The following is a 27827-nucleotide window of genomic DNA, read 5'->3' as shown; positions in this document are numbered from 1 at the left end:
CTATAGTTCCTATAGTTGTATATTTCAATGACAATAGTTACTCATCACTCTAAGCTATAATCACATTATGGCAAAATATTTGATTTTTGTATTAAAAACAGGCACACTTTTACTAATATGGTTAATGAGTTAGACAATTTACCCCCAAAAAAGTCATAAACAGCTGAATGCTTTCCTCTACGGTACCAGCAACACAAATATTTTCCATTTTATTCAAAGTCTGAACTCCACTCAAAACAATGAGCTGTAATTACCACAGGAGGCCAATGACCTGTTAAGAACAAATCCCTTTACATAATTACAACAAATAAATGAATGAATACTTACTTAGGTCTTGCAATTTACTCCTAATCTTCTCTTTCTCAGACCCACCTCACCTTGAAAGACCTTTCATTTATGTTTAATGTCTTGAGTGCAGTTTGCTGCTTCTTTATCCTCATCTAAGTCGAGTAAGGCCGCTCGTATATCAATTCCTAGTAAGTAAGCAAGACAGAATTTTATCACCTTGTTTGCCTCATCCAGACTTCCTGATTCTTCGTATCCCTTTAGTGTTAATTTGGATGTTGTCTCGGTTGTTGTTTTTTTTGGGTCAGTTTTTGCAGCAGATGTAGCTCGGCTGTAAATGAGTTCCCCAGGTGAGATTCCTTGTGGGAAACTGCCACATTTATGGTTTAGATCAAAGAAAGACATAACAACACACAATGTCAGTAAACAAGACTGGGGCAAATAGGATTGCACTGTGTTTGTTTTCATCTTGAGACAATGAAAAGACATAGGTCCAAGTTTGTCTGTTTTTAGGAGGCACTTTACTTTACACCACAGTAATGGCATGGTAATACAATGAATATTGCATGGTACCTACATACAGGGTTGCGTAACTAATCACAATTGAAATCGAAATAGCAATTTTCATAACTGCATATCTTTGCAGTTATGAAATTGCAAAGATTGTGCCGTATTTTCCAGACTATAAGTCGCACCAGCCTTGGCAACAACCTGGGCATGGAGGTGTAACTGCACCGTTGACAAGCCTCCCGGCAGCACGTTGTTCAGGCTCTCATTTGCAAACTCATGCCTCTCTCTTTCCTAAAAACGTATGGTTTACGTATAAAACTCGATAATCCTCTAGTTTTCAACTTCTATAAACATATACACTATCGGTCAAAAGTGTGGAGCGCTTTTGTAGGAATTGTTTTTTATTTCATTTAAACACCATTTGCAATGTACATTCTCACTGAAGGCATTCATTTATAAATGAACACATATGGAATTATGTTTTAAACAAACAAAAGTTGAAATAGAAGCCAAAGCCGCCTTTTGCTTTGATTACTGCTTTGCATCTTTGACTTTTTCTCAATCTCAATCTTCATGATGTCATCACAGAAATGGTTTTAACTTCACAGACTATTTCAGATGATGACCGTATTATATGAAGCTCATTGAGAAAATGCAAAATATAAAGGGTGGCAATTTGGAAGAATTTAAAATATAAAAGTATTTTATTTCACCTTTTTTGTTTCCTACATAATCACATGCATAATCACATTTCCTACATAATTTATAGTTTAATTTCTTCAGTGAGAATCACACAGTAAATAGTGTCTCCAAACTTTTTACCAGTAATGGATATGATTTTTCTATTAGTTTAATAATAATAATAATAAAGCATCGGTTTTATATAGCGCTTTTCTGGACACTCAAAGACGCTTTACATTGCACTATTCATTCACTCCATACTCTGTGGTGGTAAGCCACTATTGTAGCCACAGACTGAAGGAAGCGAGGCAGCCAGTCTGCGCCATCCGTCCCTCCTACCACCACTCACTCACTCACTCACTACATTCACCCCAGGCTTCCTGGTGTTCCCAAACGGTCTCCCATCCAAGTCCTGCCAGGCCCTTCCCTGCTTAGCTTCCAAGGTCGGTCGGGATTGGGCAGAGCAAAGGCGGTATGGCCACATGGTCATATTTCCTGAACGTGTTTTAAAATGTGCACTGTGAATTCAATATTAACTATAAAGCTTTTGTTTGTATACTTTATTGTCCCCGTAGGGAAATTTGTCCTCTGCATTTAACCCATCCTTCGATGCCACTGGGGCAACCCGTAAGGAGCAGTGGTCGACGGCCGTGCCGCGCCCGGGGACCCATCTCCATGATGTGGAGCCAGGCTGATGGTCAGAATCACCTGGCTGGAGGATTCACCTATTGCACATGTTTTTAGTGGTAGGGGAAACCGGAGTACCCGGAGGAAACCTACGCAGACACGCGGAGAACATGCAAACTCCACACAGAAAGGCCCCGTCCTGGTGGGAATTGAACCCGGGACCTTCTAGCTGTGAAGCGGAGGCGCTAACCGCTGCGCTACCGTGCCGCTGCAAGTCACAGAAGTTTGCAAAATTGTGCTCTCCTCCCTAAACGTGTGAGCTGCTATGAGTGGGCAGAATTTACATTTGTCTGCATTAATAAGCACTTTCATCAATACTAATTAAAAACTCTGCAACGTAGCAGCATACCTACATACAAAGTACATTTTAAAAACTAAAAACATGTTTGCGTCAAGGTTGTGTTGTTTAGCTACATTGTGAGACTTGGTTGTGAATGGCTGAAACAAGATGCACTTGATCCAATTAACAGCAAATATGATGCTAAACAATTTAAACCATATAAAAATGTTAGTATTGTTGTAATGTTAATCCCACTGTAACATCAATCTGGCTTGAGTTTGGCCACAGATCTAAACAGTATCATGGTAACATAATTAATCATAACTCTAACCTACTACTACTTATAAGACTGTAAAATACCAGAAAACATGATATTTTCTTGATAATAATAAAGAAACATGTCTGGAAAATGCACTGTCCCTCATTATCCCTTGTTACTGAGCTATTTCCATCCTATTACCATGTCATTACTGCACTGTATAAAATAACTCGTAAAGTGTGACATGTTTTTTTTATTGTTTTGTCTGATATACCGTCATCCTGTTTTGCCTGTCATCCCCTTTTCTTATTGTTTGTTGTTTTGAAGGCAGAGGCGTTTCTCCTGCAAGTCGGCACCTCGTCTCCCTGGGCAGCCTTTTAGACGACCAGCACTGGCATCACTTTGTCGCGGAGCATCAAAGCACACACCTCAACCTCACCGTGGATAAAAGCACTCTGTGGGTGCAGATCCCATCTAAATTCGCCCACTGGGACCATGACCAGGTAGGCTTGTCCCGACAGCAAAACACGAAAGCACATTGCCGCCGTTTCTTTTCTGTATTAATCTGATGTTGTGTTCTTGTAGATCAGAGTGGGTGGCGACCAGGTCTTGGGCTTGAAGAGGTCAACGCAGCCAAACAGAAACTTCCATGGATGTTTGGAAAATGTGCTTTATAATGGGCTGAGCCTGGTGTCCCTCGCGAAACAGAATGACCAGCGGGTTACAGTGCAGGTAAATTGCTTGCATTTATCCAATTAATTTTTTCGCATTTGTATTTTTTATTCATCCTATCCACACTCAGTTACTCTGATCTGTGCTTCCTGAATTTTATTTTCTAACATCATAGAGAGAACATCGTCCACATTTTTAAAGCCCATCACTAGACACACGGTGCCATGGATTTGCTAGGGTCCCGTTAGATGAAAGTTAAAGTTTGTTTTCACCTTTTGTCGCATTATTTCCACTATTGCAACAACAACACAGGCTCTCTCGACTTGCTGTTTTTTCTTTCTTTTTTAACACTTAAAGGGGCTAGATGTAAGTTGGCCATTATATACTCACTACTGCCACCTCAGGTCATATGTGTAATTGCACCTTCTATATTAAGCTCGTGCATGGCGGCAATTCAGACCCAAAATAGCAACTTTTTGAGTGACAGTGCAGAATTTTAGAGACAGTTGTGGTGAATAGGTCTGGGCTCATTCTACACATTAGGACATGGCTGGAACATGTAGGAAGGAGGAAAATACATACTTTTTATTTTTAAACTCCGTATAGTCTCTTTAAAGACACACTACATGTCTCCAGTTCGTCTCCATGGCGATGTTAACTAAACACAGCCAAATATGAGATTTAAATTGTAAAGGTACATAAATGTATCTGTGCATTTGACCTTGTAATAACTCCATGGCCATGAGAGTGGGCCTTTACTTTCAGTCAAAGTGGTCTCTACAACACTCCAGGGTCAATTTTGTAGGTTTTCAGGTGAGATGGTCTGCAGCAGTGAAAATCTTCCACATAATTGATCCTGGAGGCCACCGGGATGGAAAGGAAAGGTGCCATGCTGACCACTCATACAGCCGGTGGGTCACTACAAGGTCAAATACGCACAAATATCAACTTTTTTTTCACATAAAAGTTGCATAATGCACCTTTAATGACATTGTAGTCCTTTAACCTTTCCATCCTTGCGCTGCTCATATTATTGAAAGAAAGCATTGCGTGATGGTAATTAGCCTATAATATTCTTGTATGTTGCGTAATTTTATGTTGAATATAGCCTGTTACTTCTACTACAGTAGTAATGTTAGATTTTTTTTTTTTTCACGAATATGACACCTGAAAGGATTCTGAAAAAGTCATCCACCAGAATAAATAACTTTTTTTACCCGTACAAATCAAATAAACTAGTGTAAATAGCCGTTTAGGTGGAAACACCTGTACCAGTCAACAGTGACCCAAAGGTCTGTAGAGGATGACAGAGAGCGTGTGACTCAGGACTACCTTTACCGCCGCCAATCTAATGGACATTTGGTTTTTAAATTTTCTGGCCTTTTGCATATCTGCCCACCTGCACCTGGAGCTACAAATGTACTGCTGTGTCTGTCCAAGGAAAGAAAAAAAAAGAAAAAAATCTTTTCATCATGTCTTTCTCAGTTGCTTGAACCTCCTACTACTGTCACCGGTGGACTGTAAAACGTGTAATATAAACCACAAGACTGAAAGGACAACCGAGTTTGTATTAGTTCGCAATAATACAGTGTAAAGAACAAAGCAAGAGAACCAAGGTCTCTGTGGGTAAGGCGGCGCACCCATTTGATGTATTCAATGCTTCTTAATTTGTGCTGCGTGGATTGCTTCAGGCTCTTCTAAAATATGACTCATTGTTAAATTTGGAGATAATTTTCTGTATGTTTTACTGTTTTTTGCTAGTCCTTGTTTAGAACTATGTAAGTCATGGTTTAGTCCTTAAAGGAACAGGCCACCATTTTTGCATTCTGAAATATGTTCTTACCTGAGCTTAGACGAGTTGATACATACCTGTCTGGTCTTTGTGCGTGCCCGTGGAAGAGCTTGGTCACTTCTAACTTCATCCCCGTTTGGAGCTATAGGAATATGCTGGGAGAAGCCAAATGCTACCAACGTCTTTGGTCTTTTTGCTTGACTGAGGGCACACAGTTCTTCCATACTGTGATATGTTCTTATCTGAGCTTAGATGAGTTGATATGTACCTGTGACTGAGGGCACGCACAAAGACCAGAACATATCTCAGTATGGAAAAATGGTGGCCCACCTTTAAGATTTGATTTAGCCCTAAAGTTGACTGTGTTGGTCAAGTTACTTAAAAATTGTAATATATTCTATATTAGTGATTACAGCTCAAAAATGTAATGTTTTTATTACATATTACTGTGTCAAAATGTAGCAGAGTTACACTACTTTGAGTTACTTTTGAGTTACTTTTGGTAAAATATAGACTGAATACAGCTATAATGCCACCGAGCACAAGTACAGTCAAAGCTTTCCTTTTCCTTCACTTAACCCCATTCTCTCATGTTTTGTTTTGAGGACATTAACTTCAGTCTGCAGATCTTATACACCAGTATCTAACTTGAATTGGAGTCGAATTACTTGAAATGAGTTATATTTCAAGTAACTCGAGTTACTTGAAATGTAATGACTAATATATTCATATATTTTGTCTAAGTAACAAGTAATATTCCTTAGTTACTGATAAAAGCTACATATTTTTGTAACTCATTACTTTTGTAATACGTTGCTCCCAACACTGAGAGTTAATACTTGATTTAGAACTAGAGATACTCAGACAACCACTTTACTTGGTGTGAAAAGTCTGAGGAACAAATGTCTGTATATCAACATAATACCTTTTTCCAGACCCTGGTATTATGTGACAGGACAGGTCAGCATGAAAGGGGTGAAGAGTAGGGAGAGGGAGAGAGGGTCATTCAGCAGATCGTTGGAACCAGGAGTCAAACTCACTGCGCTCAGAGTCCGGCAGAGTGGCCAGCATGTGTGTTGTAGCCTGCGGTCTTAACTATCTTTACTTTTTCACAGCTACATTTTTCTTTGTAAAAGTTTGCCAATCTTCCTAATTGCTTACTGCCTTATTACCCAGCCATATTGTAAGACACATTTTCAAGAACGGAAATGGTTTTGTGGGGGGGGAAAAAGAATCCTTTCCAAAAATATTTTCTTTGCCCATTTGTGAAGTTGTGCCCGTGCCGGTTTGTGCTCGCAGTGTTTAGACCTGCCTGTTCGTGTGCCTAATGGATTGTGTCAAGCTAATGCACAACAGCACTGACTCTCTAAGGTGCTCTCATCTTCTGCCTGCATTATGGCGTATCGCTTTAACTGCCCCGCAAAGAGCTTTTACGTTTGATCAAGTGTCCGTGTGTTGCAGGAAGCCACTGAAAATAGAACCCCGGACTCCCAATAGAAAGACTGGACTCAATATTTCACTTGCGTAGATGTATGAGTACTGCAATTAATACTGCTCGGAGTTGTCGGCCCGGCATGCGGAGATCACCAGCTGCCACCGCTGTTCATTTTGCCGGCAAATGTATTTCATCATAGTTTTGTGTCTGTGAAAGATTATACAGATATTTTTCATTGACTGATAAAATAAAATGATAATCCACTAAAATGAATAATATCCAAGCTTCTGTTGAAATTGTTTGAATTGATTCCTTTTCAATCAAATATCCATTAACATCCCAAATCTAACTTTTCAGAAACTACGGGTAAATTTCAATCCTTTTTTTTTTTTTACTCTATTTGTAACACTTTTGCATTGACTACATTTTTTAAAACCCATTGCCGCCTGCAGGTCCGGGCAAACTCCTCGCCAGGCCTGGACTCTGAGCTACAGAGCCATAGACATGATCAAATTATCAAAAGAAATAGAATTATCAATACTCTGGCACCCAAAGGAATGTTTCAAGCCATGTATGTATGTCCACTTTTAGTGTAACTTTGAAAATCATTTTAGGTCTCTACATGTTCTAAAATGCCTGAGATTTTTGTATTAGTTTAATACACTGCCTCAAACATAAAGTTGCCACATGGATTTGACCGACTGTTCCTATCTGGGGTCAGTTGGTCTAGCTTCAGCAACTCTATGTGCCTAAAGAATGAGATCAGCTGAACATCCTGAATGACCAGATTATTCCATCGATGGATTTCTTTTTCCCTGACGGCATGGGCGTAGTCCAAGATGACAACACCAGGATTCATCAGGCTCACATTGTATGAGAGTGATGAGGCATCATTTTCACACATGGATCGGCCGCTACAGAGTCCAGATATTAACCCCATTGAGAATCTTTGGGATGTGCTGGAGGAGGCTTTGCACAGTGGTCACACTCTGAATGCAACACTGGATCTTTTGACTTTGCAGAGGTTTATTGAAACAATGCCACAGCGAATGCGTGCTGTAGGCGGTCCAACAAAATAGAGAGTATGACCTCTTTTGGGGGGGGGTCAGGCGGTGTAGTTCTGATTGTAGTCTTGTCTTAATCCTCCTTTCAAATGTGTAATGTTCACTGCGCCTGGATTTGATAAAACATGAATCACAAAATCTTAGTTTAGAGGTCAGAAAAATCGTAATTGGGCATTTCGTCCAATATCGTGCAGCCCTAATGATTACAATTAATACTGCTCAAAGTTGTGACCGAGCACACTGAGATCACCAGCTGCCAACCCTCCATTTAATCTGCCCCCCTTCTGCCAGGCTCGGTGCGGTCACTCATGTCCCCAAAGCAGTTTCTCCATGACCTCGGCAGTCTGCTGAGTGACATTGGCACCGGGGTTCACTTCCACTTATTCTCAGTCGCGCCGCTATCGTTATGGTAATATCTGCTGCTCTTTAAGAAGACCTGCTGATGAGATCTCCGCGCATCAGGGCACCTCCGCGCACCCTTCACAAATTAATTCATATTCATGCATTATCATGTTTTGCCTCTTACTCCCTAATCACTTCTCCTACACTCCTCTCCTCTCAGGGCAATGTCACCTTCGCTTGCACCGAGACCGTATCTGTTGCCATGACGTTCAGCGGCCCTCACAGCCTCCTCTCCTTGCCCTGGACGATGGAGATGGCCTCCTCATCCTCATCAGTGGGACTTCAGTTCAGGACATGGGACAGAGAAGGACTGCTGCTCACTTTTGACCTCCCGAAGCAAGGAGGCGTTGTTTGGATTTATCTGAGCAGGGCCAAACTTAATCTGAGACTGTACAAAGCTGGGAAGACGCAACAGGAGCTCACAACAGGTCAGATCATGAGTGTTTGCTGCTGCAGTGCTAAATTATGCACAGAGATTTCACTGAGATTTTCACAGATGTCACTTTTGTTTCATATTTTGAGGATTTTAGAGAAAGGGAAAAGTCCACCCATGATTGGTGACATGTGTTTGAATAATGACCACTTTTTATTATTACAGTGAAAATAACATTCCACCTCATTTATTTCTGCTGGCAGGAAAGACATTGCACTTCACGCCTCTTTTCTTTTCATGTGGATTGCCGTTATTAATTACAGAGAATATTAAACTTTCTTTTTAAGTCAAATATTACTGTAGAAACCTGGCCTGTCCTTTGCCTCACTATTAAAGCTACACTGCGCAACATTTAAGATTATATGTTGCTATGATTGTCACAAAGTCAACTCAATTGTTGCAAAATGCTGATAGATAAATGTGCCAGCGACACCAAGCATGCTGCTAGTGCTTAGCTAGACACCAACCTATGCAGTGCACTCTCAAATTGAAGTCTTTCTCCCATCAAAGTTATGAGTCATCATGTCTCATAGGTATTTTCCACCATTCAAAACATCCGTAATGAAATCAATGTCTTTATGGCTTTAAAGACTCTTTAGAATGGTGTGATGTCAACATTTTAGATAATAGATCTATCTAATATATCACAGTCTATTCTACACATTGGCATCCGAGGTCTTTGACTTTAACGCAGCCATCTATAGGGTGTTCGCTGCTTGACTCACACACAAAAAAAACACTTTCACAACAAAAACTCACATTGCCAATGACGGTTTCTGTCAGCCTCAGTCACCCTCCAAACTAATGTGTTTTTCCCCCACACCTCTCTCCCCTACTTATCTAATTGCCTGTGGCCTAGTTTTAGTTTGACCCGCCCCCTAACACTATGAAACGTGTGTTAATTAGAATTAGAAATTAGAAGTACTTTTTATAATAAAACATAAAATTTGGCTACAAATTAGGCAATTATCCCATTTCATCAAAAAATTATTTTGCTCTAACTGTGCCCACATGAAATTCATTCTTTCCCAGTCTTTTTTAATTGTGAGGCCATATTGAGAAGTAAAGTGATACAAATACCAAACTTCGTGTGTGTTGTGCTCAGGGTCATCTCTGAGCGATGGTCAGTGGCACACGATGGAGCTCATCTCCAGACGAGGTCATGTGACTCTGACCGTGGATGGAGAAGAAGATGCCTCTGCATACACCAACACACCCATAATGATCACTAAAGGGACACACTTGTTCTTTGGTGGTAAGACACTCAATACTACATAAACAGAGGGTTTCAGAAGTATTCAGACCTCAATACCTTTTAATTATCCAAAGCAGTTTTGTTTTCCACTTGTTTGTGTAAACTCTCAGTTATTAGGAATTGTCTATTGCAATGTGGGTTTTCAAAGCCCAGGTTTGGTCTCTCTTTTCAGAGACTCCTTTAATGTTCATCTAATCAAATCATGCAATCAAGCTGTTTTTTGGACAGGACTGCCATAGCGCCACATAATTCTTGTTTACTCTAAGCCAGTTTCACTGATTAACTTAACCTTTGTCGAGAACTGGGAAGTTAATCAGTAGTTACAGGAACACTTTTGGACAGAGGGATTGGCAGAACAGCCCAAAACAGTTACCCCATCACTCACATTTAAAAAATATATCACCACAAATCTTTATAAGATCCTCCCAGACAGTTCCTGCATCCTTCACCCCCAAAAAAATGGAAGAATGGGGGGATGTGTTCCCCTAAACAGGGACTCAGATGAAGCACTGCTAAGGTCTCATTTGCTTTACTAAGGCTGTGACCACAGGAACAGGTATAAACGAGAAAAGGGAGGGAGCGTCTGAGAATAGAGGTGAAATGCCTTCAACTCAAACAGTCCAGATGACAACTTTGAAAATCTCTACTATTATTTTGTATCGGCAAAAAATGCACACTGATCCCCATACAATATTAAAAATGTTATTTCTTAATACAAGTGTTGAGACTCTATACAACAGCTGCACACATTCCAATACATTTCAGTTGTTTAGTTGTTTTTGAACTTTCAAAAAAGGTAAATTCCATTCATTTCCCCAATACAGAAAGGCACAGGCTTAATCCATCACTCCAGTCCGAAAGTGTTACTGTAACTGCAAATGCACAGATCAAGCACTGGGCTCAGCCTCTATATAAGAGTAACGTTTAAGAATGGAAAAATATTATGAACATTAATGTTTTTACTATGAAACATCACGTCCCTTCTCTGATGGCGTCTTTGTTTAACTTGGCAGGATGTCCCGTTGTAGATGGTGCTGAGGGCTGCAGGAACCCTTTTAGTTCATTTCGAGGTTGTATGCGCTCCCTGGAGGTCAACAGCCAACATGTGGACCTCATAATGGTGCAGGAGAGGCTGCTGGGAAATTACAGTCAGCTGCAGATCGACATGTGTGGCATCACTGACAGGTTTGTGCTGTTTTTCACACCCACCTACATACACACTTATAAAGTATTCATAGCTTCCCATTGATTCCTCTGTTATTATGTTGTTGTATAATGCTGAAAATGTTTTCTCTTTAGGAAAAAAACACTTGGGCTTTCTGTAGCTTTCTGTAAAGCAATAAATTGAATTTACTACAGTTATGAATGCTTAGGACTTCAGCACAGCACAACTATACAGGGCTAAAGTCATTGTATCAGGATGCAGGAATTAAGTATTAGCTTTTCTGTTTTTTTCAAACCTTTTACATTTGTATGCAGTACGGCAATTTCTTCTCAACAGAAAATATTCTTAGGATGTTAGTGTCAGATTGCTATAATAAACTTGAACGCACTGTACATTCTGAGCCTGGATGATGCACCTAAGTGTTTTTTGTTGACAGTGTTTTGCTGTTTCCGCTGTGAATCTCACTGTAATCCCCTCTCTATACAGCAGCATGTATTTTGAGAAGAAGTATAGATTATTAGACGACAGCGACCGGGATCCATGTGGAAATATGCCACCTTTGTTTCAGGATCAGTGTGTCTTGAAATATTTTTAGGAACACAATCCTGTGATTGTTTTGTCATCAAGTATCATGGGCTTTTCCTCGGCAGGAGCAGGGTTTTGTTTTCTTTTGTGTTGTGAAAATGTAATTTATATCTGAGGCAGTGGTGCGATATGGGCTGATCCAGACAGAAAACACATACACACAATGCTTATACTGAGCCACCGTTGGTCTGAGATCAAAGCTCCAAAATAACTATGGCGGAAAAAGCAATCTCTCTTTTCCCTCATGGTCGCCGACAAATCTTCATTGAACCCCTCAGTATTTTATCGCGGGCCAATCTCGTCGTCCCGGTGTGATTGAGTTTGGAAGAATTTGTGGATATTTTCCTACAAAATGACTGACAGTCTGTGAAAAGCCCAGGGAAGTACGATTTGCCTGGTTGGGTTTCTGCCTCTGATTGTTTTCATCAGAGTATAATAATTATCATCTTCACAATAACAACCTCTGGAACAACTCATTTGCGAGTCAATTTTCTGAGGATTAGTGAAAGTAGAAGTTGATAAAAGTGAGAATCTCTTTTGATCTGGAGGTTGGGAAATTGTTGTTTAATGTGTATAATTACAGCTTGTGGCCTGTTAGAAAGCTTCCTAAATCAAAAAGCTTTTAATACACTATAGTTGTTGTTTTTTTATTGTCGCTTTTATTGTAAATTATTTCATTACGCTCTGTTTAATTCTGTTTATTAAACAAATAAAAATGAAAAGCAAATCATAAACCGTTTTTATGGAGAAAAGAGACTAAAGTTGTCAACTGACACAGATGCCAGAGCACCAACTTTAAATACGCTGTTATATAAACAAGATCAATTGGCTCTGTATAACAATAAGCTTAAACTTGGCATATCTTTAAAGCCATTCCAGGTTACTAGACACCAACAACGCTATTATTGCAGTGGGTTATCAAAAGAAAGCATTTGAAAGATGAGCTAAGAATAACTTTCTTACAGAGTCTAAACCTAAAGTAGTGACCTAAGTAAACTAAAGAAGGCAAACCTTCCCTTTTTTATGGGGCAACGATTGCAGAGAGAGTAGTGCGGGTCGTCTTGTGATTGGAGGATCTGTGGTTCAAATCCCACAAGTGCACACTGTGTCCTTGGGCAAGACACTTCATCCACCTTACCTCCAGTGTCTGCGTACGCTGGTGTGTGAATGAGAGTGTGAATGGGTAACACAAGCATCCCTTTACATACAACTAATGACACTTTCTTGATTTTAACACTTGCACAGAATGCTTAGGCAGTGGAAAAGAAAGACTGACAGAGGTGAGATGTGCCTTCAAATGTTTTAGCATCTGATGAGGTCACAAAGAAGGGCAAGTCAGTCAGATCAGTTGCGAAGGCACATGGGATGTGCCATACAACACTGAGCATACTGCATAACACAGCCGAAACTGAGAGAACAGGGGTCCAGTGATCTTCCCGGTGTAGGTTACTGGAGCATCAAGTTTTCTCTGAGGTGTTGGCTGACTATTTGACTCAGGCAGCAGACCTGTATTATGGACTGACTGCACGTGAGGTAAGCATATGACAGCTTAGAGAGAGAGAGAGAGACATAGTTCTTTTATTTCACTAAACCTCTTTTTGAAGCATATCACATGGTGTGGCCTCAGTTTTTGTTTCTTTTGTTTAACTTTTACAACTTACTCCAGCATGTGTTACAACCTACCCCGGTAGTGAGTTGGGCGGCACGGTAGCGCAGCGGTTAGTGCTCTCGCTTCACAGCTAGAAGCTCCGGGTTCGATTCCCACCTGCACGGGGCCTTTCTGTGTGGAGTTTGCATGTTCTCCCCGTGTCTGCGTAGGTTTCCCCTACCACTAAAAAAACATGCACAATAGGCCAGGATGAATGATGTGTGTGAGTGAATGTATGGTGGTGGTTGGCGCAGACGTGTGTAGTCGCAAAAGCGCTTCTGACAGTCTCCCGCAGGGCAAACTGAAGCTACAAACGAGCTAGCTTTCCACCACCGAGTATGGAGTGAATGTACAATTGTCTCATGTAAAGCGCTTTGTGACCACGTCTGTGAAAGGCGCTATATAAATAAAGATCTTCTTCTTCTTCTTCTTGTAACAAAGGACCACCATGTAATTCACATCAACTCATCAACTCACGAGGTCTGTGATATTCTTGCGGAGGTTTGACTTGGTGCCATCTGTAGTTAACAAATGTGGGTACTTTGTATGAAAGTTTGAGAACTCAAAAATTCAGTGAGTTACAGGTGCTGAAGCAAAAAATGTTACAACCATACCCAGTCTCCCCTAAAGCAGCAGCATCACTTTGAAAAGAAGCTGGTGATGTCCCTCGCCCAATAAAAACAACTGTAATTAAATAAATGCTTGTATTGTATCTTAGTTATTGGGGAACATTTCTGAGGAAATCTCTTAAGTCCATTGCGAATTGTAGTTTTGTGTCTCCACTCACCCCACTGTGTAGAATGGAGCCTTTGACACAAACAAGTCCCTTTGGTTATATCCATTATTAATTAAGAGTGCAGCACCTTTCTGCTGCACAGACCGGATGGTCTTCCTTACAGGACACTGTGTACTCATGTGTCTTTTTAGTGGCTTCTTTTACTGCTCAAAAATGTCAGCTCCAGCTTTTGTGTCCTTTTGGTCTATTCTGTTCTTGTTAAACAATACACTACTAAAAAGCTGCTAAACTCATGTTATCCTCGCTATGTTCTCTGTTCTTCATTGTCTTTCAAATCCAGATAAAAAATTCACTTCATCCACATGCTGTAGTTAACACAAAGATGTAAGATGTCATTTTACTTCATTATGGGATGGGCACAGGATGTGGTCATGTGACATAAGAAGAGGTTAACATTTCATAACTGTCACTATGCAAACACAATGCACATACACTGGGTGAGTGCCAGCCCTGTCTTTGGAAATTACATATCCCCCTTATCCTATGTCAATTTAATTTTTGAACATAACATAGATTCGCTACTTCTCCATTTCGGATTCAGTGATTAATACATATGACCATTATTAACCCAATAAAAACATTAGAAAACCTTGAAAATCTTTGAATTTGCCTCCATGGGGAAAACATACACCCGTGTTTTTTGCTGAACGCGCATAGTTACAGATTAGCCCAGTTACATCACAAGCCAGTCGATAACATTTCAAACACATTTCCGGCAGCGCACCAGTTCCTTTATCTACCAGAAAAGCTTCTAAAAGACCAAACGTTACCATCTCGCACGGTGCGCTGAGTCAGAGCTTTCGCTAACTGCACAGCTTTTCCCAAACGATTAAAAATACATGCTGCTCTCGCTGTCTGCTCCTCTGTGTGTCTTTGCCGTTACAATCTGCTGACCCCGTTTCCCCCCCCCCCCCCTCGCAAATATGTTTACCCAGTTACTGCCAGACCATTCATCTCAACCCTCATCCCCTTTGTTGCCCCCACCCCTCCTCCAATACCCAACTTCCCCGATGCTCCATTTGCTATCACAGTAACTCATCTTCACTGCTCATTCCCTTCCATGCAAACAGCTCATCCCAGCTCCAATATTATAACCCTATTACATCTCAGAGCAAGGAAGAACTTTAAAGCATGGTTCCTCAGACTTTAATTAAACTTAAAAATTCCTTGTGCTCTTGTCATTAGAAGATTGAAATTATAACTTTTATTAACTTGAGAGTGGCTCCAGGCAGAAATGGTTTTTTTTTTTTCTTTGTGCCAGTGGAGCCTGAAGTTATCTGGGAACTCTTTAAAAGCAGACTGAGGAAGGAGGCATGCTGTTCCAATAGGTGACACATTATTTCATTACAATGATGAAAGCGGCAGGACAAATGGCGAGGACCACGGCACAATATTAAAAAGAACAGATCAGTTAGCTGCAGAGGTGCCGCTATGAATGAAGTATGTCCTCTTTTCACGGTGTATTAATAGTGCTAAAGCATAGCAATGGAGGTTTGCATAAAGTAATAATCTAGGATTGTCTTTTCCCTCTCAGCCGAGAAGCTTTGAAACTACTACTTTACTTTTTGAAAACCATTCTGTTGTTTAAGTTTAGTTGTCTGCCCGGATCTGTTACCCAAAGTCAATTTTGCCTTTGCGTTTTTATCCGAGATTTCTTGTGAGCTTTGCCACTGAAAGACAGATAACATTCTCTTGCATATTTGCATCATTTGTGTCTGATGTTCCCGTCTTTTATCATTCGTATCTGATACTGAATTATTCATGTTGGCAAAAAAAAAAAAAAGCCTTTAGTGGTCAGAAGATAAGAACTTCAATTTGAAGACATTTGCTGAAACCGTACATTATACGGGAACGAGAATATATATCGTCAGTGTCGTGGTATAATCACCTAAGTCACTTTTTGGCAAGTTGAGATTTTTGTCTTATTCTGCTCGCCAACCACTGTTGCATCTTTAGATCATCATTGTCACACAAAAAAACACATTATGTCTAAGTTATCTTTATGTGAGTTTGGAATGGGGCTGCACAGCTAATCAAAATGTAATCGTAAATGTAGTTTTAATTATCGTGATTCGCAAAACACAGAAACTGCAATTATTCAGGCATCATTATACCATGGTCTGGGTCAATACTCAATTCTGATCTGGGGGGCGTTAAAACTGTATACACCTTATTCCGGAAGTTCACGTGAATTGTGCCCGCCCTTTTTCTCCTATCAGTTAACATGGGACTGGAGAAGTCCAGATAAAGTCAGCTACTACACGAAAACAAAGACGTTTTTCAGGCCGCGCAGAGAAACGGTGCAGTGTTGACATGTCGGTGCAACATTGGATATTTTACACAAATCAATCTACTAAACATCAAATTTGAGCGGCGAACATTTTCCCTCGTTCTCCACTGAATGAACGGGCTTTGCGCTCGACCGGTGATGTCTGGACAACGGACGTGCCGAGACAAAGCAAAAAGGGTTAAAAGTGGGCGGGGCGGAATAAGGTTAATAGAGTTCGGGAAATTCCACAGTTACCATGTAGATCGGCCATTTTTGCAGATGTTAGCATACATTTCTTTCCATTAAGTAACATTAGCTAAAATCAGCATAAAAAGTGGAGAAAAAATTTGTGGAACAATCTAGCACACTGTAGCGTCCAAGTGTTTTAATGTGAACAATAACTCCAGTATTTCAACTTTTAAAATCTCCATTAGTTTACAATTTCTGCTACTCCCATAATGCTTAGCGATGTGACATCACATTCCCGAACTCTACAGTTAGTCCGGCATCAGTGAAATCATGTTTTATGTCACTCTACTGCAGCTGTTTCCATAGTAACAACAACATTTGAGCTGGAACTAGTTTCTGGTAAAACACCTTAAAACTTAAAGTAACTCCTGCCCCAAACTTAAAAAAAAAAAAAAGCAAACAGGCCACAATGAACAGTTTCAGTTTGTGGGACCATTGTATAAGCGGATTAAACATCTCGGATCCGTGCATTATACAGTTTTAATGCACTTTGCAGAGGAACACCACGACATGGTCATATTTCCCAAATCATGGAGCCTTTATTTGTATTATTCATGTTTTCATCCATTTTGAAACGAAACCTATATCACTTCAATCACCGAAATAAATGGTTTGAAGGGAACTATATTTAAGTGTAGGTTCTAGATGATTTCCCCTTGTGTTGCGGGTCTTTTTTCCAGATTATACTGTATATTGTTTTCGTATATACTGTGAAATTCTCCTGTCTGTCTTGTTTGTCGCGCAGATGCTCTCCCAGTCTCTGTGAACATGGCGGCAGCTGTAGTCAGTCCTGGAGCACTTTCCACTGCAACTGTTCAGGCAGCGGCTACAGCGGAGCCACCTGCCACAGCTGTAAGACCCACAATGCACTCTGATCAGGGCTCGATCAAACCTTGCACAGTGTCGGCCCCGTATGTGCGTGCGTGTGTGTGTGTGTGTGTGTGTGTGTGTGTGTGTGTATTCAGGGCTCTTTCAACTCCCAGTCCCCGCAGGCGTTGTTGTGGCAAGAGGTCAGGCTTAGATCAAATCCCTTCTCTATCTCCGGGGTTATGTGAGCAACAAGCTCCAAGTGACGGACAGGAGATTAAGGCCTCAAGAAAAACAAGCTTCTCTATCACCACTCTCGCAAGAAAAGTGTCTCGTTTTGTGGGAATTTAAAACATCTCGAATGTAACGGCTGATGTACTTGAAGTTGACACCGATCTCTAGATGCTGGTGTTTTTTACACAATCAACTGAATCAAACTTGCAACTAGAGAGGAATAAACAAATGGCAAAGGCTGCAATTATTTCGATACTTTGTATATTGAAATAATGATGAGCGGGGTTTTGTAGACACTCAAATTTATTCCTCGGAATTTCACCTAGCATGCCTGACAAAAAGCAAAGACAAAACAAAAGTCGGAGCTTTCTATTTGAGGCTTTTGTATGATTAACTCAACAACTCCTGTGGCCCGCTCAGCAACAAAACTGCAAACTTCTCGTGTCTCACTCCCCGAGAATAAGCGGCTCTTGTTGTTGTCTTGTAAACTGACTGCGTGCGTGAGAATGTTATTAATTTTAGATCTTTTCCTCCTCAGCGATACATGAGCAGTCCTGCGAGGCGTACAAGCACAAAGGCAACACGTCGGGCCTCTACTACATTGATGTGGATGGCAGCGGACCCATCAAACCGCAGCTCATATATTGCAACATGACAGGTAGCATGCATAGCTAAACAAACGCTTCATGCACCGTGTCACTCGGGCTTTTTGATCCCGTCTCTGCTGTGTAAGCGGCTCTCAGTTTAAACGGGTGTGTGTTTGTTAGACGTGAAGACGTGGATGGTGATTGAGCACAACAACACGGAGCTGACCAGAGTCCGAGCCGCCCCGGGTAAGAAGCAGCACTTGGCCCACTTTGAGTACACATCTGAGGAAGAGCTGCTGGCTGCCGTCATCAGCCAATCAGAGCACTGCGAGCAGGAAGTGGCCTATCACTGCAAGATGTCCCGACTTTTTAACTCACAAGGTAGAAAGCCAATAGTTAGCATTTTTATTTGTTGTACAAATAATGAAAGTCTTTCCCGTTAGATGGTTATCCACAAAGCTGGTGGGTTGGAGGGCCAGCGCGGGGACAGGCGCAGACTTATTGGGGAGGGGCTCAACCCGGGAGCCAGCAGTGTGCCTGTGGTGTGCAGGAGAAGTGTCTGGATCCAAGGCATCACTGCAACTGTGACGCAGACCATGCTGAATGGTAGTATACAGTTATTTCTGTATCTATTTTATTCTTAATGTAAATACTCTGACCGTGGCTGTTGATTGTAGTGTCAGAAGTATCTGTTCTTACATCATTCCGTGCAGGACCAATGATTCAGGCCTCCTCACCCACAAGGAGACCCTCCCGGTCAGATCCCTGGTCCTCGGGGACATCAATCGCCCCGGCTCTGAAGGCGCTTACAAGGTTGGGCCGCTACGTTGCCATGGAGACAGTGAGTCCTGTCATACTTAGCGCCCTCTAATACTGACTTACCAATATACAATCTGAGTACAGAGTACACAACAAAATTGCAGGTTCACCTTCAGGATTTAGATTTTAATTACGATCTAAAACTATTTTCAGAAAATATCTGGAATGCAGCCTTCTTTGACAAGGAGACTTCTTACCTTCACTTTCCCACATTCCACGGAGAGCTGAGCGCGGATATCTCCTTCCTGTTTAAAACTACTTCATCCTCTGGGGTCTTCCTCGAAAACTTGGGCATCAAAGACTTTATTCGGATTGAACTCAGCTGTAAGTAAAACCCAGAGGTAAGATATTTAATCTGGACTTGGCTCAGATGCTCGATATGACGTGTGAGAGCAGGATGATCCCAAGAGTTGAGGTTTCACATGGCTACTGACTCCGCTGGAGGGCTGTGAGTATAAGATTGGCGTTGTAGTCGCTGTGACTGGTTCATAAAAATCAGGCTCTTCGCCGCTGGTCCTTTTCCTATAGACAGTGCTGCTGTTTTAAGAGCTCATGAGAGTTGATTTACAGTCTGCTTTCTATCAATGAAAATAAAAGCACTCAGTCCCACATCAAAAACAAGGCTATGGACAAGAACACTGCCTCAGTAAAGGGGGCCAATATTATGCCAGTCTTATATGGCAACCACTTATTTAAAACCTTTTCACTGTGGAACTGACTTGCTGAGTCCCAACTTTTTGCTGAATGTTCATCTAAAATTTGTACGTGAGTAAAGACCGTTGTAGGGCTGACACAACTAATCAATTAATAGACAACTAAACGATTACTGAAATAGTTAAGAAAGAATAAATTGTTTTCTGGTATAAAATAGAGCAAAAATGTAATTAAACAAACCAGAATTAGCACTAAACGCCTCCTATCAACATATCTTCACTTAAGCTCTATGTGGTAAAAAGTTTGAAAAAAATACATTTTTACACACCTTTCACAGCCAAGCGATCAATTGATTAATTAAAAAAATAATAATAATAATAATAATAATCTGTAGATTAATCAATAACCAAAATAATTGTTAGTTGCAGCCCTATACCGCTCTCTCTGTGTTTTTACTAGAATTATTGCAGAACTGCGCTTTGCTCCTCGTGTTCATTAACCTGTTTTAATTAGAGATGCACCGATCCAGCTTTTTTACTACCGATACCAATACTGGGTTTTGAGTATCTGCCGATATCCAATATTTACCTATACCTATACCTTTCTTAAAAGAGACTTTGTCTGAGTCCTATTTTATGATTTTACAGATCAATTATCAATTATATCTATTGATAAACTAATGGATAAATATTTAACAAGGATCACTGGACTTTTCTTCACTAGTTATTCTTGGGTATATGACAAGCTTTAGGTTACATTAATATAAACAACTCACATAAACAAACACTTGGCTTCAGCAGTGGTTATTTTCTTGTCTTAGGCTTCTTTAGGTATTTCTATTATATATTTCTATATAACTATTCTAGTCTCTGACACAGCCTTGATTAGTTTTCATTAGCGTTACTATTACTATACTATTGCTAGCGTGGCGATCAAGAATACATTTGCGGAGGTTAAAACCAAATCAGCAAATGAATTCTCCTGGTTCATAGCTTATCTTAGCTTGTTTTAAGGCGTTGAGAGCCAAAACTGGTATTGGTTCAGTATCAGATATTTGTAGCCGATACCCAATATCATATCGGAGCATCCCTAGTTATAATATCATTGTAATAAGGTGAAGAGTTAAGATCATTTGATATATTTAATTATAACTTAGAATTATAAAAAGATATATATTCTTTACGAAATTGCTTCACAAATCATGGTGTGGTTGTGCTTTTGTTTTGTGTTGATATACAGTAATTCATTTCTAACTTACTTGCTACCTTACTTCTTGCACTATACAAGACTAGAGCAGGTGTTAGTGTAAGGTTACAGAATACGGGGGTAGGGGGGCTTTGTATCCTCATCTTGATGGTGGGCGTAAGCCATGAATGCAGTGCTGGCAGCCTCCATGACCATGTCAGTGAGCTGATGACAGCAGCTGTTTGCATCACTAACGTCTCCATGTATCTTCAAATCAAAGCTTCTCTTCAGTGCGTCGACAGTTCTGCTCCAATCCGCTTCATCTTCATCAGAGTTAGTGCGTGCCAGGACTGACAGTGACAGTGAGGAAAAGCTTTAGAGCTTTAGAATACAAAACTCAGAAATAGACCTTCAGCAGAGCAAGTGAAGCAATGAATGTGGACGTCACTAATCTCAATGATGATATTATGACAGGGCTTGACATTTATTTAGTTTAGCTAGCTCTCTATTTTGTTTGCCGTCTAAGTGTATTTAGTGTTTAATTCAATGCACTACTCTTGCCTTGTTTGCAAATTGTGTGTTAATACCAAGCCTTCATACTAACTACTTGATGTCACATATAGTGGAAATAAAAAATGTTATCTTCAAAGCCACGGCAGGAGAAACAACATGATTTAAGAACAAGCAATCTGATCAGAGCACCTTCAGACTGCCTGTTGTATTTCTGGTTGTTTTTTTCTCCAATGTGCAGTCAGTTTCAAAACAAAAATGGCCCTGAGAAGGTGCAGTGGGGAACAAGGGACAGATGAAGGATGTGAGAAAGACAATTCCAGCACAACAGACAAGACACTGTAGCTGGCGTTATCTGAGTTATTGCAGTTTAGTCCTAACATAAAGGTGTTAAATGCGCACTGCAGTTCATTTTGCTGCATACGAGGCTGTGTAAGAGTTGTTTTCCTTCCTTGCAGCCGACAATGAGGTCCTGTTTTCCTTTGACGTTGGAAATGGCCCACTGGAGGTGCGAGTGAAGGCAGGCGCCCCACTGAACGACGACAGGTGGCACCGGGTTCGAGCTGAGAGAAATATTAAGGAGGCCTCGCTCCAAGTGGATGAGCTGCCCACTGCCACTCAGGAGGCTCCAGCTGACGGACACATCCACCTGCAACTCAACAGCCAATTATTTATAGGTACCTGGGCGGCAGACACACGCAGACTCACTGCCAACTGCTTAGAAAATCAACTCCACACTGCGTTCCAAATTATTATGCAAATGACATTTTTCTAAGATTTTCTAAATTGTCAACTCAAATGAGAGTCAGCATAATTCTCAAGTCTGGTAGAGGATCATTTAAATGTGGTCGAAAAAATCTCCCAGTGATAACAGCATTTTTTTCAAAAATAAATATAGTAAAAACCTCAAAATCTACTGTTCCAAATTATTATGCAACTCATCGTTTCAATACATTTTAAAGCTGGTAATTAACTGAAAATGGTCATTTGTTGAATTTGTAGCATTAGGAGGTCATATTTACTGAAATCAAAAGTTATTTCAATCAAAAAAATCTGAACAGGTCAAGCTATATTTTACCATAGGAGCCCTTGTGTGATAGCAGCTTCAAAATTCTTAAATTCATTGAACTTGTGAGTTTTTGCTAAGATTTGTTTGCAGGATGTCAGAATAGCCTCCCAGAGCTGCCGTTTGGATGAAAACTGCCTCCCACCCTCAAAGACGTTTTTTTTGTTGAGGCTCCAAAGGTTCTCAATAGGGTTGAGGTCAGGGGAGGATGGGGTCCACATCATGAGTTTCTCTCCTTTTATGCCCATAGCAGCCAGTGATGCAGAGGTATTCTTTACAGCAGGACATGGTGCGTTGTCATGCATGAAGATGATCTTGTTCGGGAAAGCACGGCTCTTCTTTTTGTAGCATAGAAGACAGTGGTCAGTCAGAAACTCCACATACTTTTCAAAGGTCATTTTCACACCTTCATGGAGTCTGAAAGGGCCTAAAGGGGCTGACCAGCTCTCTCCCCATGATTCTGGCCCAAAACATGACTCCGCTCCCTCTTTACTGACGTCACAGCCTTGTTGGGACATTGTGGCCATTCACCAACTATCTACTACTCCATTGATTTGACCATCCAGGGTTACACGGCACTCATCAGTGAACAAGACTGTTTGAAAATGAATCTTCATGTATTTCTGAGCCACTGCAGCCGTTTCTGTTCATCAGCTTCAATTAACAGTTTAGGGGAGGCCCGGATAGAAGGTTTATGCACAATTGCAGCCTCTGGAGGGTCCTACACCTTGATGTTCGGGAGACTCCCGAGGCACCAGCAGCTTCAAATACCTGTATACTGCTTTGTAGCATCTGTTCTCTTAATCTGATGTGTTTGTCTGGCAGAAACCGTCCATATTGTGCCTTTATCTGCACAAACCCGAGTGTGAGTGCTCTGAATCATCCACAAATCTCTTATCAGTATGATGATTACGCTTAATCTTTCATGAAATATCGAAGGTTTTCATACCTAGACCGAGGCATTTCACGCTTTTCACAGCAGAGAGACCCTTTTTCTTTCCCTTATTGCTTGAAAATGATGATCTGCTTAATAAAGTGGAATATCCTTTTTCAGTAGTTTTTCCCTTAACTGGGCTTAACCGGACAACTAATCATCCCAGGTCTCTGAGATTAATGTCAGTGATTCAAAGAGCCCCGAGACACAATACCATCCATGAGTTTCATTAAAAAAAAAAAATGTTAACCTTTTTGACACAAAAATACAATTTGCATAATAATTTGGAACGCAGTGTATTGGTGCATTTAAGATTTCTTTATTTAATTATATTTTTCCTTCTGCATCTCCACTGTATAATGCACATCAACATTACAAATTACGTTGACTTGTTTTAGGTTTTTTTGTTTTTGTTTTATGCGTTACACACATCTACTGTAATGTTCAGAAATACGTTTGTTATTGATTCGTGCCAAAATGCGGAAATGAATCCCTTTTTGGTCTATTATGATTTTGTATTCTTCGCACACAATGAGGGCACTAAAACCAAACTATAAACAGTAACTTTTGGAGCTCACGTTCTACCTGGGAATAAAAAATGTGTTTTTTCAGTCACAGTCAGCTAGGCCAGAAGGACAAGTAAACTGTCAAGAAGACTGACAGCTCGCCAACTTTCGAGATACCAACAATCCACATGGTGCTCCGTGAGCGCGCAAGCTGCCAATAAAAGTCAGCGCCTTGGTTCTTTCCACCTGCTGTTTTTTCCGTTTCAGTACGGTTTCATCACCCACTGTTTTTTAAAAATGCAGTATACGAGCAGCGACAAATCTTTATTTTAGTTGAAGCGCTGAAAGCAAGGCGGTAACAATGATTTGATATCACCTCACAGTCGTGCCTCTGACAGGTCCCATCATTGCAATGTTTCAATTACCACGAGTGTGTCTGTCTGCAAATGTGGAGACTTGGTTCACTTTTGTAAGCTTCTTTCTACAAGATTTAGACTTTAGATCTCTCGTGTATCTTTTTATTTTAAATCTTTGTTGCTTGGAACACCGTTTTACTCACAGAGATAAAATCAACATACAAAGTCACATTTGCTACGGCAGGCTTTGAAAAATAGACTTTCTGTCCCTTTTTCAGGAGGCACAGCATCCCGACAGAAGGGCTTTAGGGGTTGTGTGCGTGCTCTAAAGCTGAACGGAGTCACTCTGGACCTGGAGGCCCGGGCGAGGATGACGCCGGGGGTAGAGGCAGGTTGTCCGGGCCACTGCAGCAGCTACGGCTCCCTGTGTCAACACCAGGGCCGCTGTTTGGAGCAGCCCAGCAGCTTCCACTGCGACTGCTCTCAGTCCGCATTCACTGGAGCTTTTTGTGACCGAGGTACCTCCAGATGCACACACCAGCCGCTCAGTCACTCACAGAAAATTACTGTCACAATCAAAGTGGTAATGCTGAACTTTTGGACTTGTGACTTTCCCCTTCCTGTGATTTAGCTCATCTCAAGAACATTCACTTCAGGATATTTACATGTTGGTGATAATTAGTGCCGCTACCAGCTGGGTTTGCCACAGCAACTGTACATCACGGAAATCACAGCTCTTTTACATGACAGCTTCTAGTCTTTTTGTGTCTTTCTAATTAGAGGTTGTCAGAGCCACAGCCACGTGATTAGCAACTGCAATATCTAGACAACAACCAAACCTATTTGGACTGAATGCTGGCTTTGAAGGTTGTTACACCTGAAATATGTGTGTGCGTGTTGTTTACCACCATCCAATTCAGAAAATGAATCAACTGAGTTATTTTGAGGAGTCAAGATTCAGTTCTTTATTCACTTTGAGCATTTAATTCAGTGGGCAGCACAGTGGCGCAGCGGTTAGCGCTCGTGCTTCACAGCAAGAAGGTCCTGGGTTCAATTCACACCTGGACAGGTCCTTTCTGTGTGGTGTTTGCATGTTCTCTTTCCCCTACCACTAAAAACATGTACAATAGCCCAGGATGAGTGAGTGTGGGACAATGGATGCAAATTATCCAATGACTTCAATCCGGTGTGCCGTGTTTACATGCATGAGTGTATTCATTAACAGGCACTGTCCCCACCAAATAAAACACATTTCATGATTCATTTAGTTTTTTATATATCAGGAGAGATTACCCTAACACAAGTCAGAGAAAGTGTAATGAAATAAGTTGAATAGGTCAGTGGCTCTGGGCAGGTCATGACGTTTGAGAACCACTGGTCTCGAGGTCAAATTAGAAAATAAATTTAAACTTGTCAAAACTGCTCAAAATTATTTAAACCCATGCTCAGTGACCAGATAGGACTACAACTTTACAGTTTTCAGTGCTATGTGCTGTACCACCAGTGTTCACATTCACTTTACACATCTAAAGGGCTTCCTTATTGTTTTAACTCTAAATATATGTATATGTATATATTGCCTCTCACGATCCAGATGTTTGCTTCCATAGGAAAAACTGCATCTATACATGGAGAGTGGTTCAGTAAAATTGGATTTGAAATAAATGATCATGTTTCTGTTTGTCCTTGAGCTTCCAGCTCCACAGGCATTTTCGTTGAAAGGGTTTAGAGTGAACAAAGAACATGTCATCTGGATTTTTGCGTAATAACACTGTGATGTTTTCTTTTCTTTGCAGAGGTGTCAGCGAGCTTCAAATCATCCACATCCATTAGCTACAGTTTTCAGGGGTCTCCAGAGAGAGCTGTGAACCAGAGCACTGCTGTGCACCTCTCTGTCCACTCAGACTTCAGCTTGAGAGCAGAAAATGTGTCACTGAGCTTCAGGACTGCTCAAACACCGGCTCTACTCTTGTACATTAGCTCCCACTACAGAGAGTACATGGCCCTGCTACTTAACAAACAGAGTAAGCACCTATACTCTACAACAGTGGTTCACAACTTCTGTTTGTCTCGCGCACCTCTTAACTCTAAGGTGCAGCCAATCATTTAGAAAACGATCCATTAAAATCAGATTTATTGGTATTTAGTTGTGTATAGGTTGCGTTCTCGTGACATCACAACATTCTAAAGAGCTCCATTGCGGTAACAATGGTAACGCTCAAAATGCAGGTTACTCGTCTTATTTTATTGCTAATTTCTATGTCTTTCCTGGGCCAAATCACATGAAACAAAAACTGTCACAAAGTTCAAAGTCATCTCTTCAGCATATATGAATTATGGTCTATTTATTTCCTCATAAAGGCGTTCTAAAGTGGTGACAATATTCAAAAACATGTGCGTGATGTGGGTCAGTAGAAAGGACTTCCAGCCATAAGAATAATGTGGCAGGTTTGTGAATCCAGTCTGTCTATCAAATGATGATCAGGGAAAATATTTGGATATTTTCTTTTTGGAAATTTCTTTCAAAAACTGTTTCTCTCCCATAGAATTGTATTGGCACCTGTCCTCTAACTGAAAAAATAAAACAAAAAGTACCCCATGCTAAGTGCTTAAGTACCCCCTGGTCCCTGTACCCCTGGTTGGGAAACACTGCTCTACAATATACACTAACAGTCACATTCCTCGTATAAAAAGGTTAGATTGGGTATTAGCTTGCAGGAGCTTGTTTTACTGTAATAAGTGAGCCTGAAGAAAGCTGATAGGGGTCTCCTGCGGTCATTAGAGTTACCATGGTGATGTGGGCGCTGCAGGTGGTTGTTTTTAAACCGAGGCACCCCATTAAATGCTTGGCACCTGGAACAGGTTTTTGTGGGTGATAACACTTTTCTACTGGGGGAAAAGTAGAGTGAGCAAGTTGCTTGTGTCTTATTTGTAAAAATACATTCCTAAAGCCAGCTTTTCTGCCTCACATAGCTTACTCTAATATGTTTATGTAGCCTGCTGGTCAGGACTTTCTCTCCATCCAAAAACTGTAGCCGTCTCCCCATATAGTAAAGTAAATGTACACATCAGCAGTAGAACATGCTTCTTTAGCACATCTATTATTACTACAACAGCTGCTGCCAATACTGACCAGAAACAAGTTAAACTTAAATCCAATGTAATAACAAGTTCACAAGCCAGCTATGTGATTGCTTCTACATGTCTATAATGTAAAGTCTTTAATGTACTTTGGGCTGATGGTATACTCTTTGTGCAGGTAAACTGGAGGTGGCCTACAGACTGGACAGCAGCAGGGTCAGTGAGGTGCTGAGGAGCCGAGTGGGTAGCCTGGCTAATGGACAGTTTCACAGTGTTACTGTCAACAGAGATGGAGACAGAGTCACATTACAGGTAATATTATTCTCTTCCTTCCATCTCTGAAGACCTTTAGCTTATAGTAATAACAAATGCAGTGAAAATGGTGTGGATATAAAGGGTTGATTGTGTTTTTTTGGGCTTTGAGACATTTACATTTTGTTTTGTAGGTTGACCAGAACAACATAGAGCACTTTAACGTCTCCTCTGATGTGGAGTTCAATGGGCTAAAGGCAGTGGTTCTGGGCAGAGTGCAAGGTAAACCACATTCAAGCACCGAATAAGTTCCTGCTTAGATGTGGTTTAGAGAGGATTACCTGTAATTACAGTGTTTCAGTTTCTATT

At 40.8% G+C, this 27827-nt stretch overlaps 2 protein-coding genes across 2 annotated transcripts in view; one reads left to right on the top strand and one right to left on the bottom strand.

The window, feature by feature from the left end:
- The window catches only part of wipf1b (WAS/WASL interacting protein family, member 1b), a 170815-nt gene that overhangs the window by 82983 nt on the left and 60005 nt on the right, over positions 1-27827 (bottom strand). The gene's annotated exons all lie outside the window — the stretch shown is intronic.
- Positions 1-27827, top strand: part of LOC306965747 (contactin-associated protein-like 4) — a 55758-nt gene that overhangs the window by 26398 nt on the left and 1533 nt on the right. The window contains exons 6-21 of the mRNA XM_079560281.1: positions 3030-3205; positions 3288-3434; positions 8228-8495; positions 9606-9755; positions 10769-10940; positions 17213-17319; positions 18047-18166; positions 18276-18476; positions 18539-18701; positions 18809-18936; positions 19068-19238; positions 21722-21940; positions 24404-24643; positions 25922-26149; positions 27385-27518; positions 27653-27740. Of these exons, the coding sequence (XP_079416407.1) occupies positions 3030-3205; positions 3288-3434; positions 8228-8495; positions 9606-9755; positions 10769-10940; positions 17213-17319; positions 18047-18166; positions 18276-18476; positions 18539-18701; positions 18809-18936; positions 19068-19238; positions 21722-21940; positions 24404-24643; positions 25922-26149; positions 27385-27518; positions 27653-27740 (2712 nt within the window). The remainder of the gene's footprint in view (positions 1-3029; positions 3206-3287; positions 3435-8227; positions 8496-9605; positions 9756-10768; positions 10941-17212; positions 17320-18046; positions 18167-18275; positions 18477-18538; positions 18702-18808; positions 18937-19067; positions 19239-21721; positions 21941-24403; positions 24644-25921; positions 26150-27384; positions 27519-27652; positions 27741-27827) is intronic.

Source organism: Gobius niger (assembly GCF_951799975.1).
Source record: "Gobius niger genome assembly, chromosome: 7".
In the NCBI taxonomy this organism is placed as follows: domain Eukaryota; kingdom Metazoa; phylum Chordata; class Actinopteri; order Gobiiformes; family Gobiidae; genus Gobius; species Gobius niger.
Note: the sequence above shows the minus strand (reverse complement) of the source record. Positions and strands in the feature narration are given on the sequence as shown.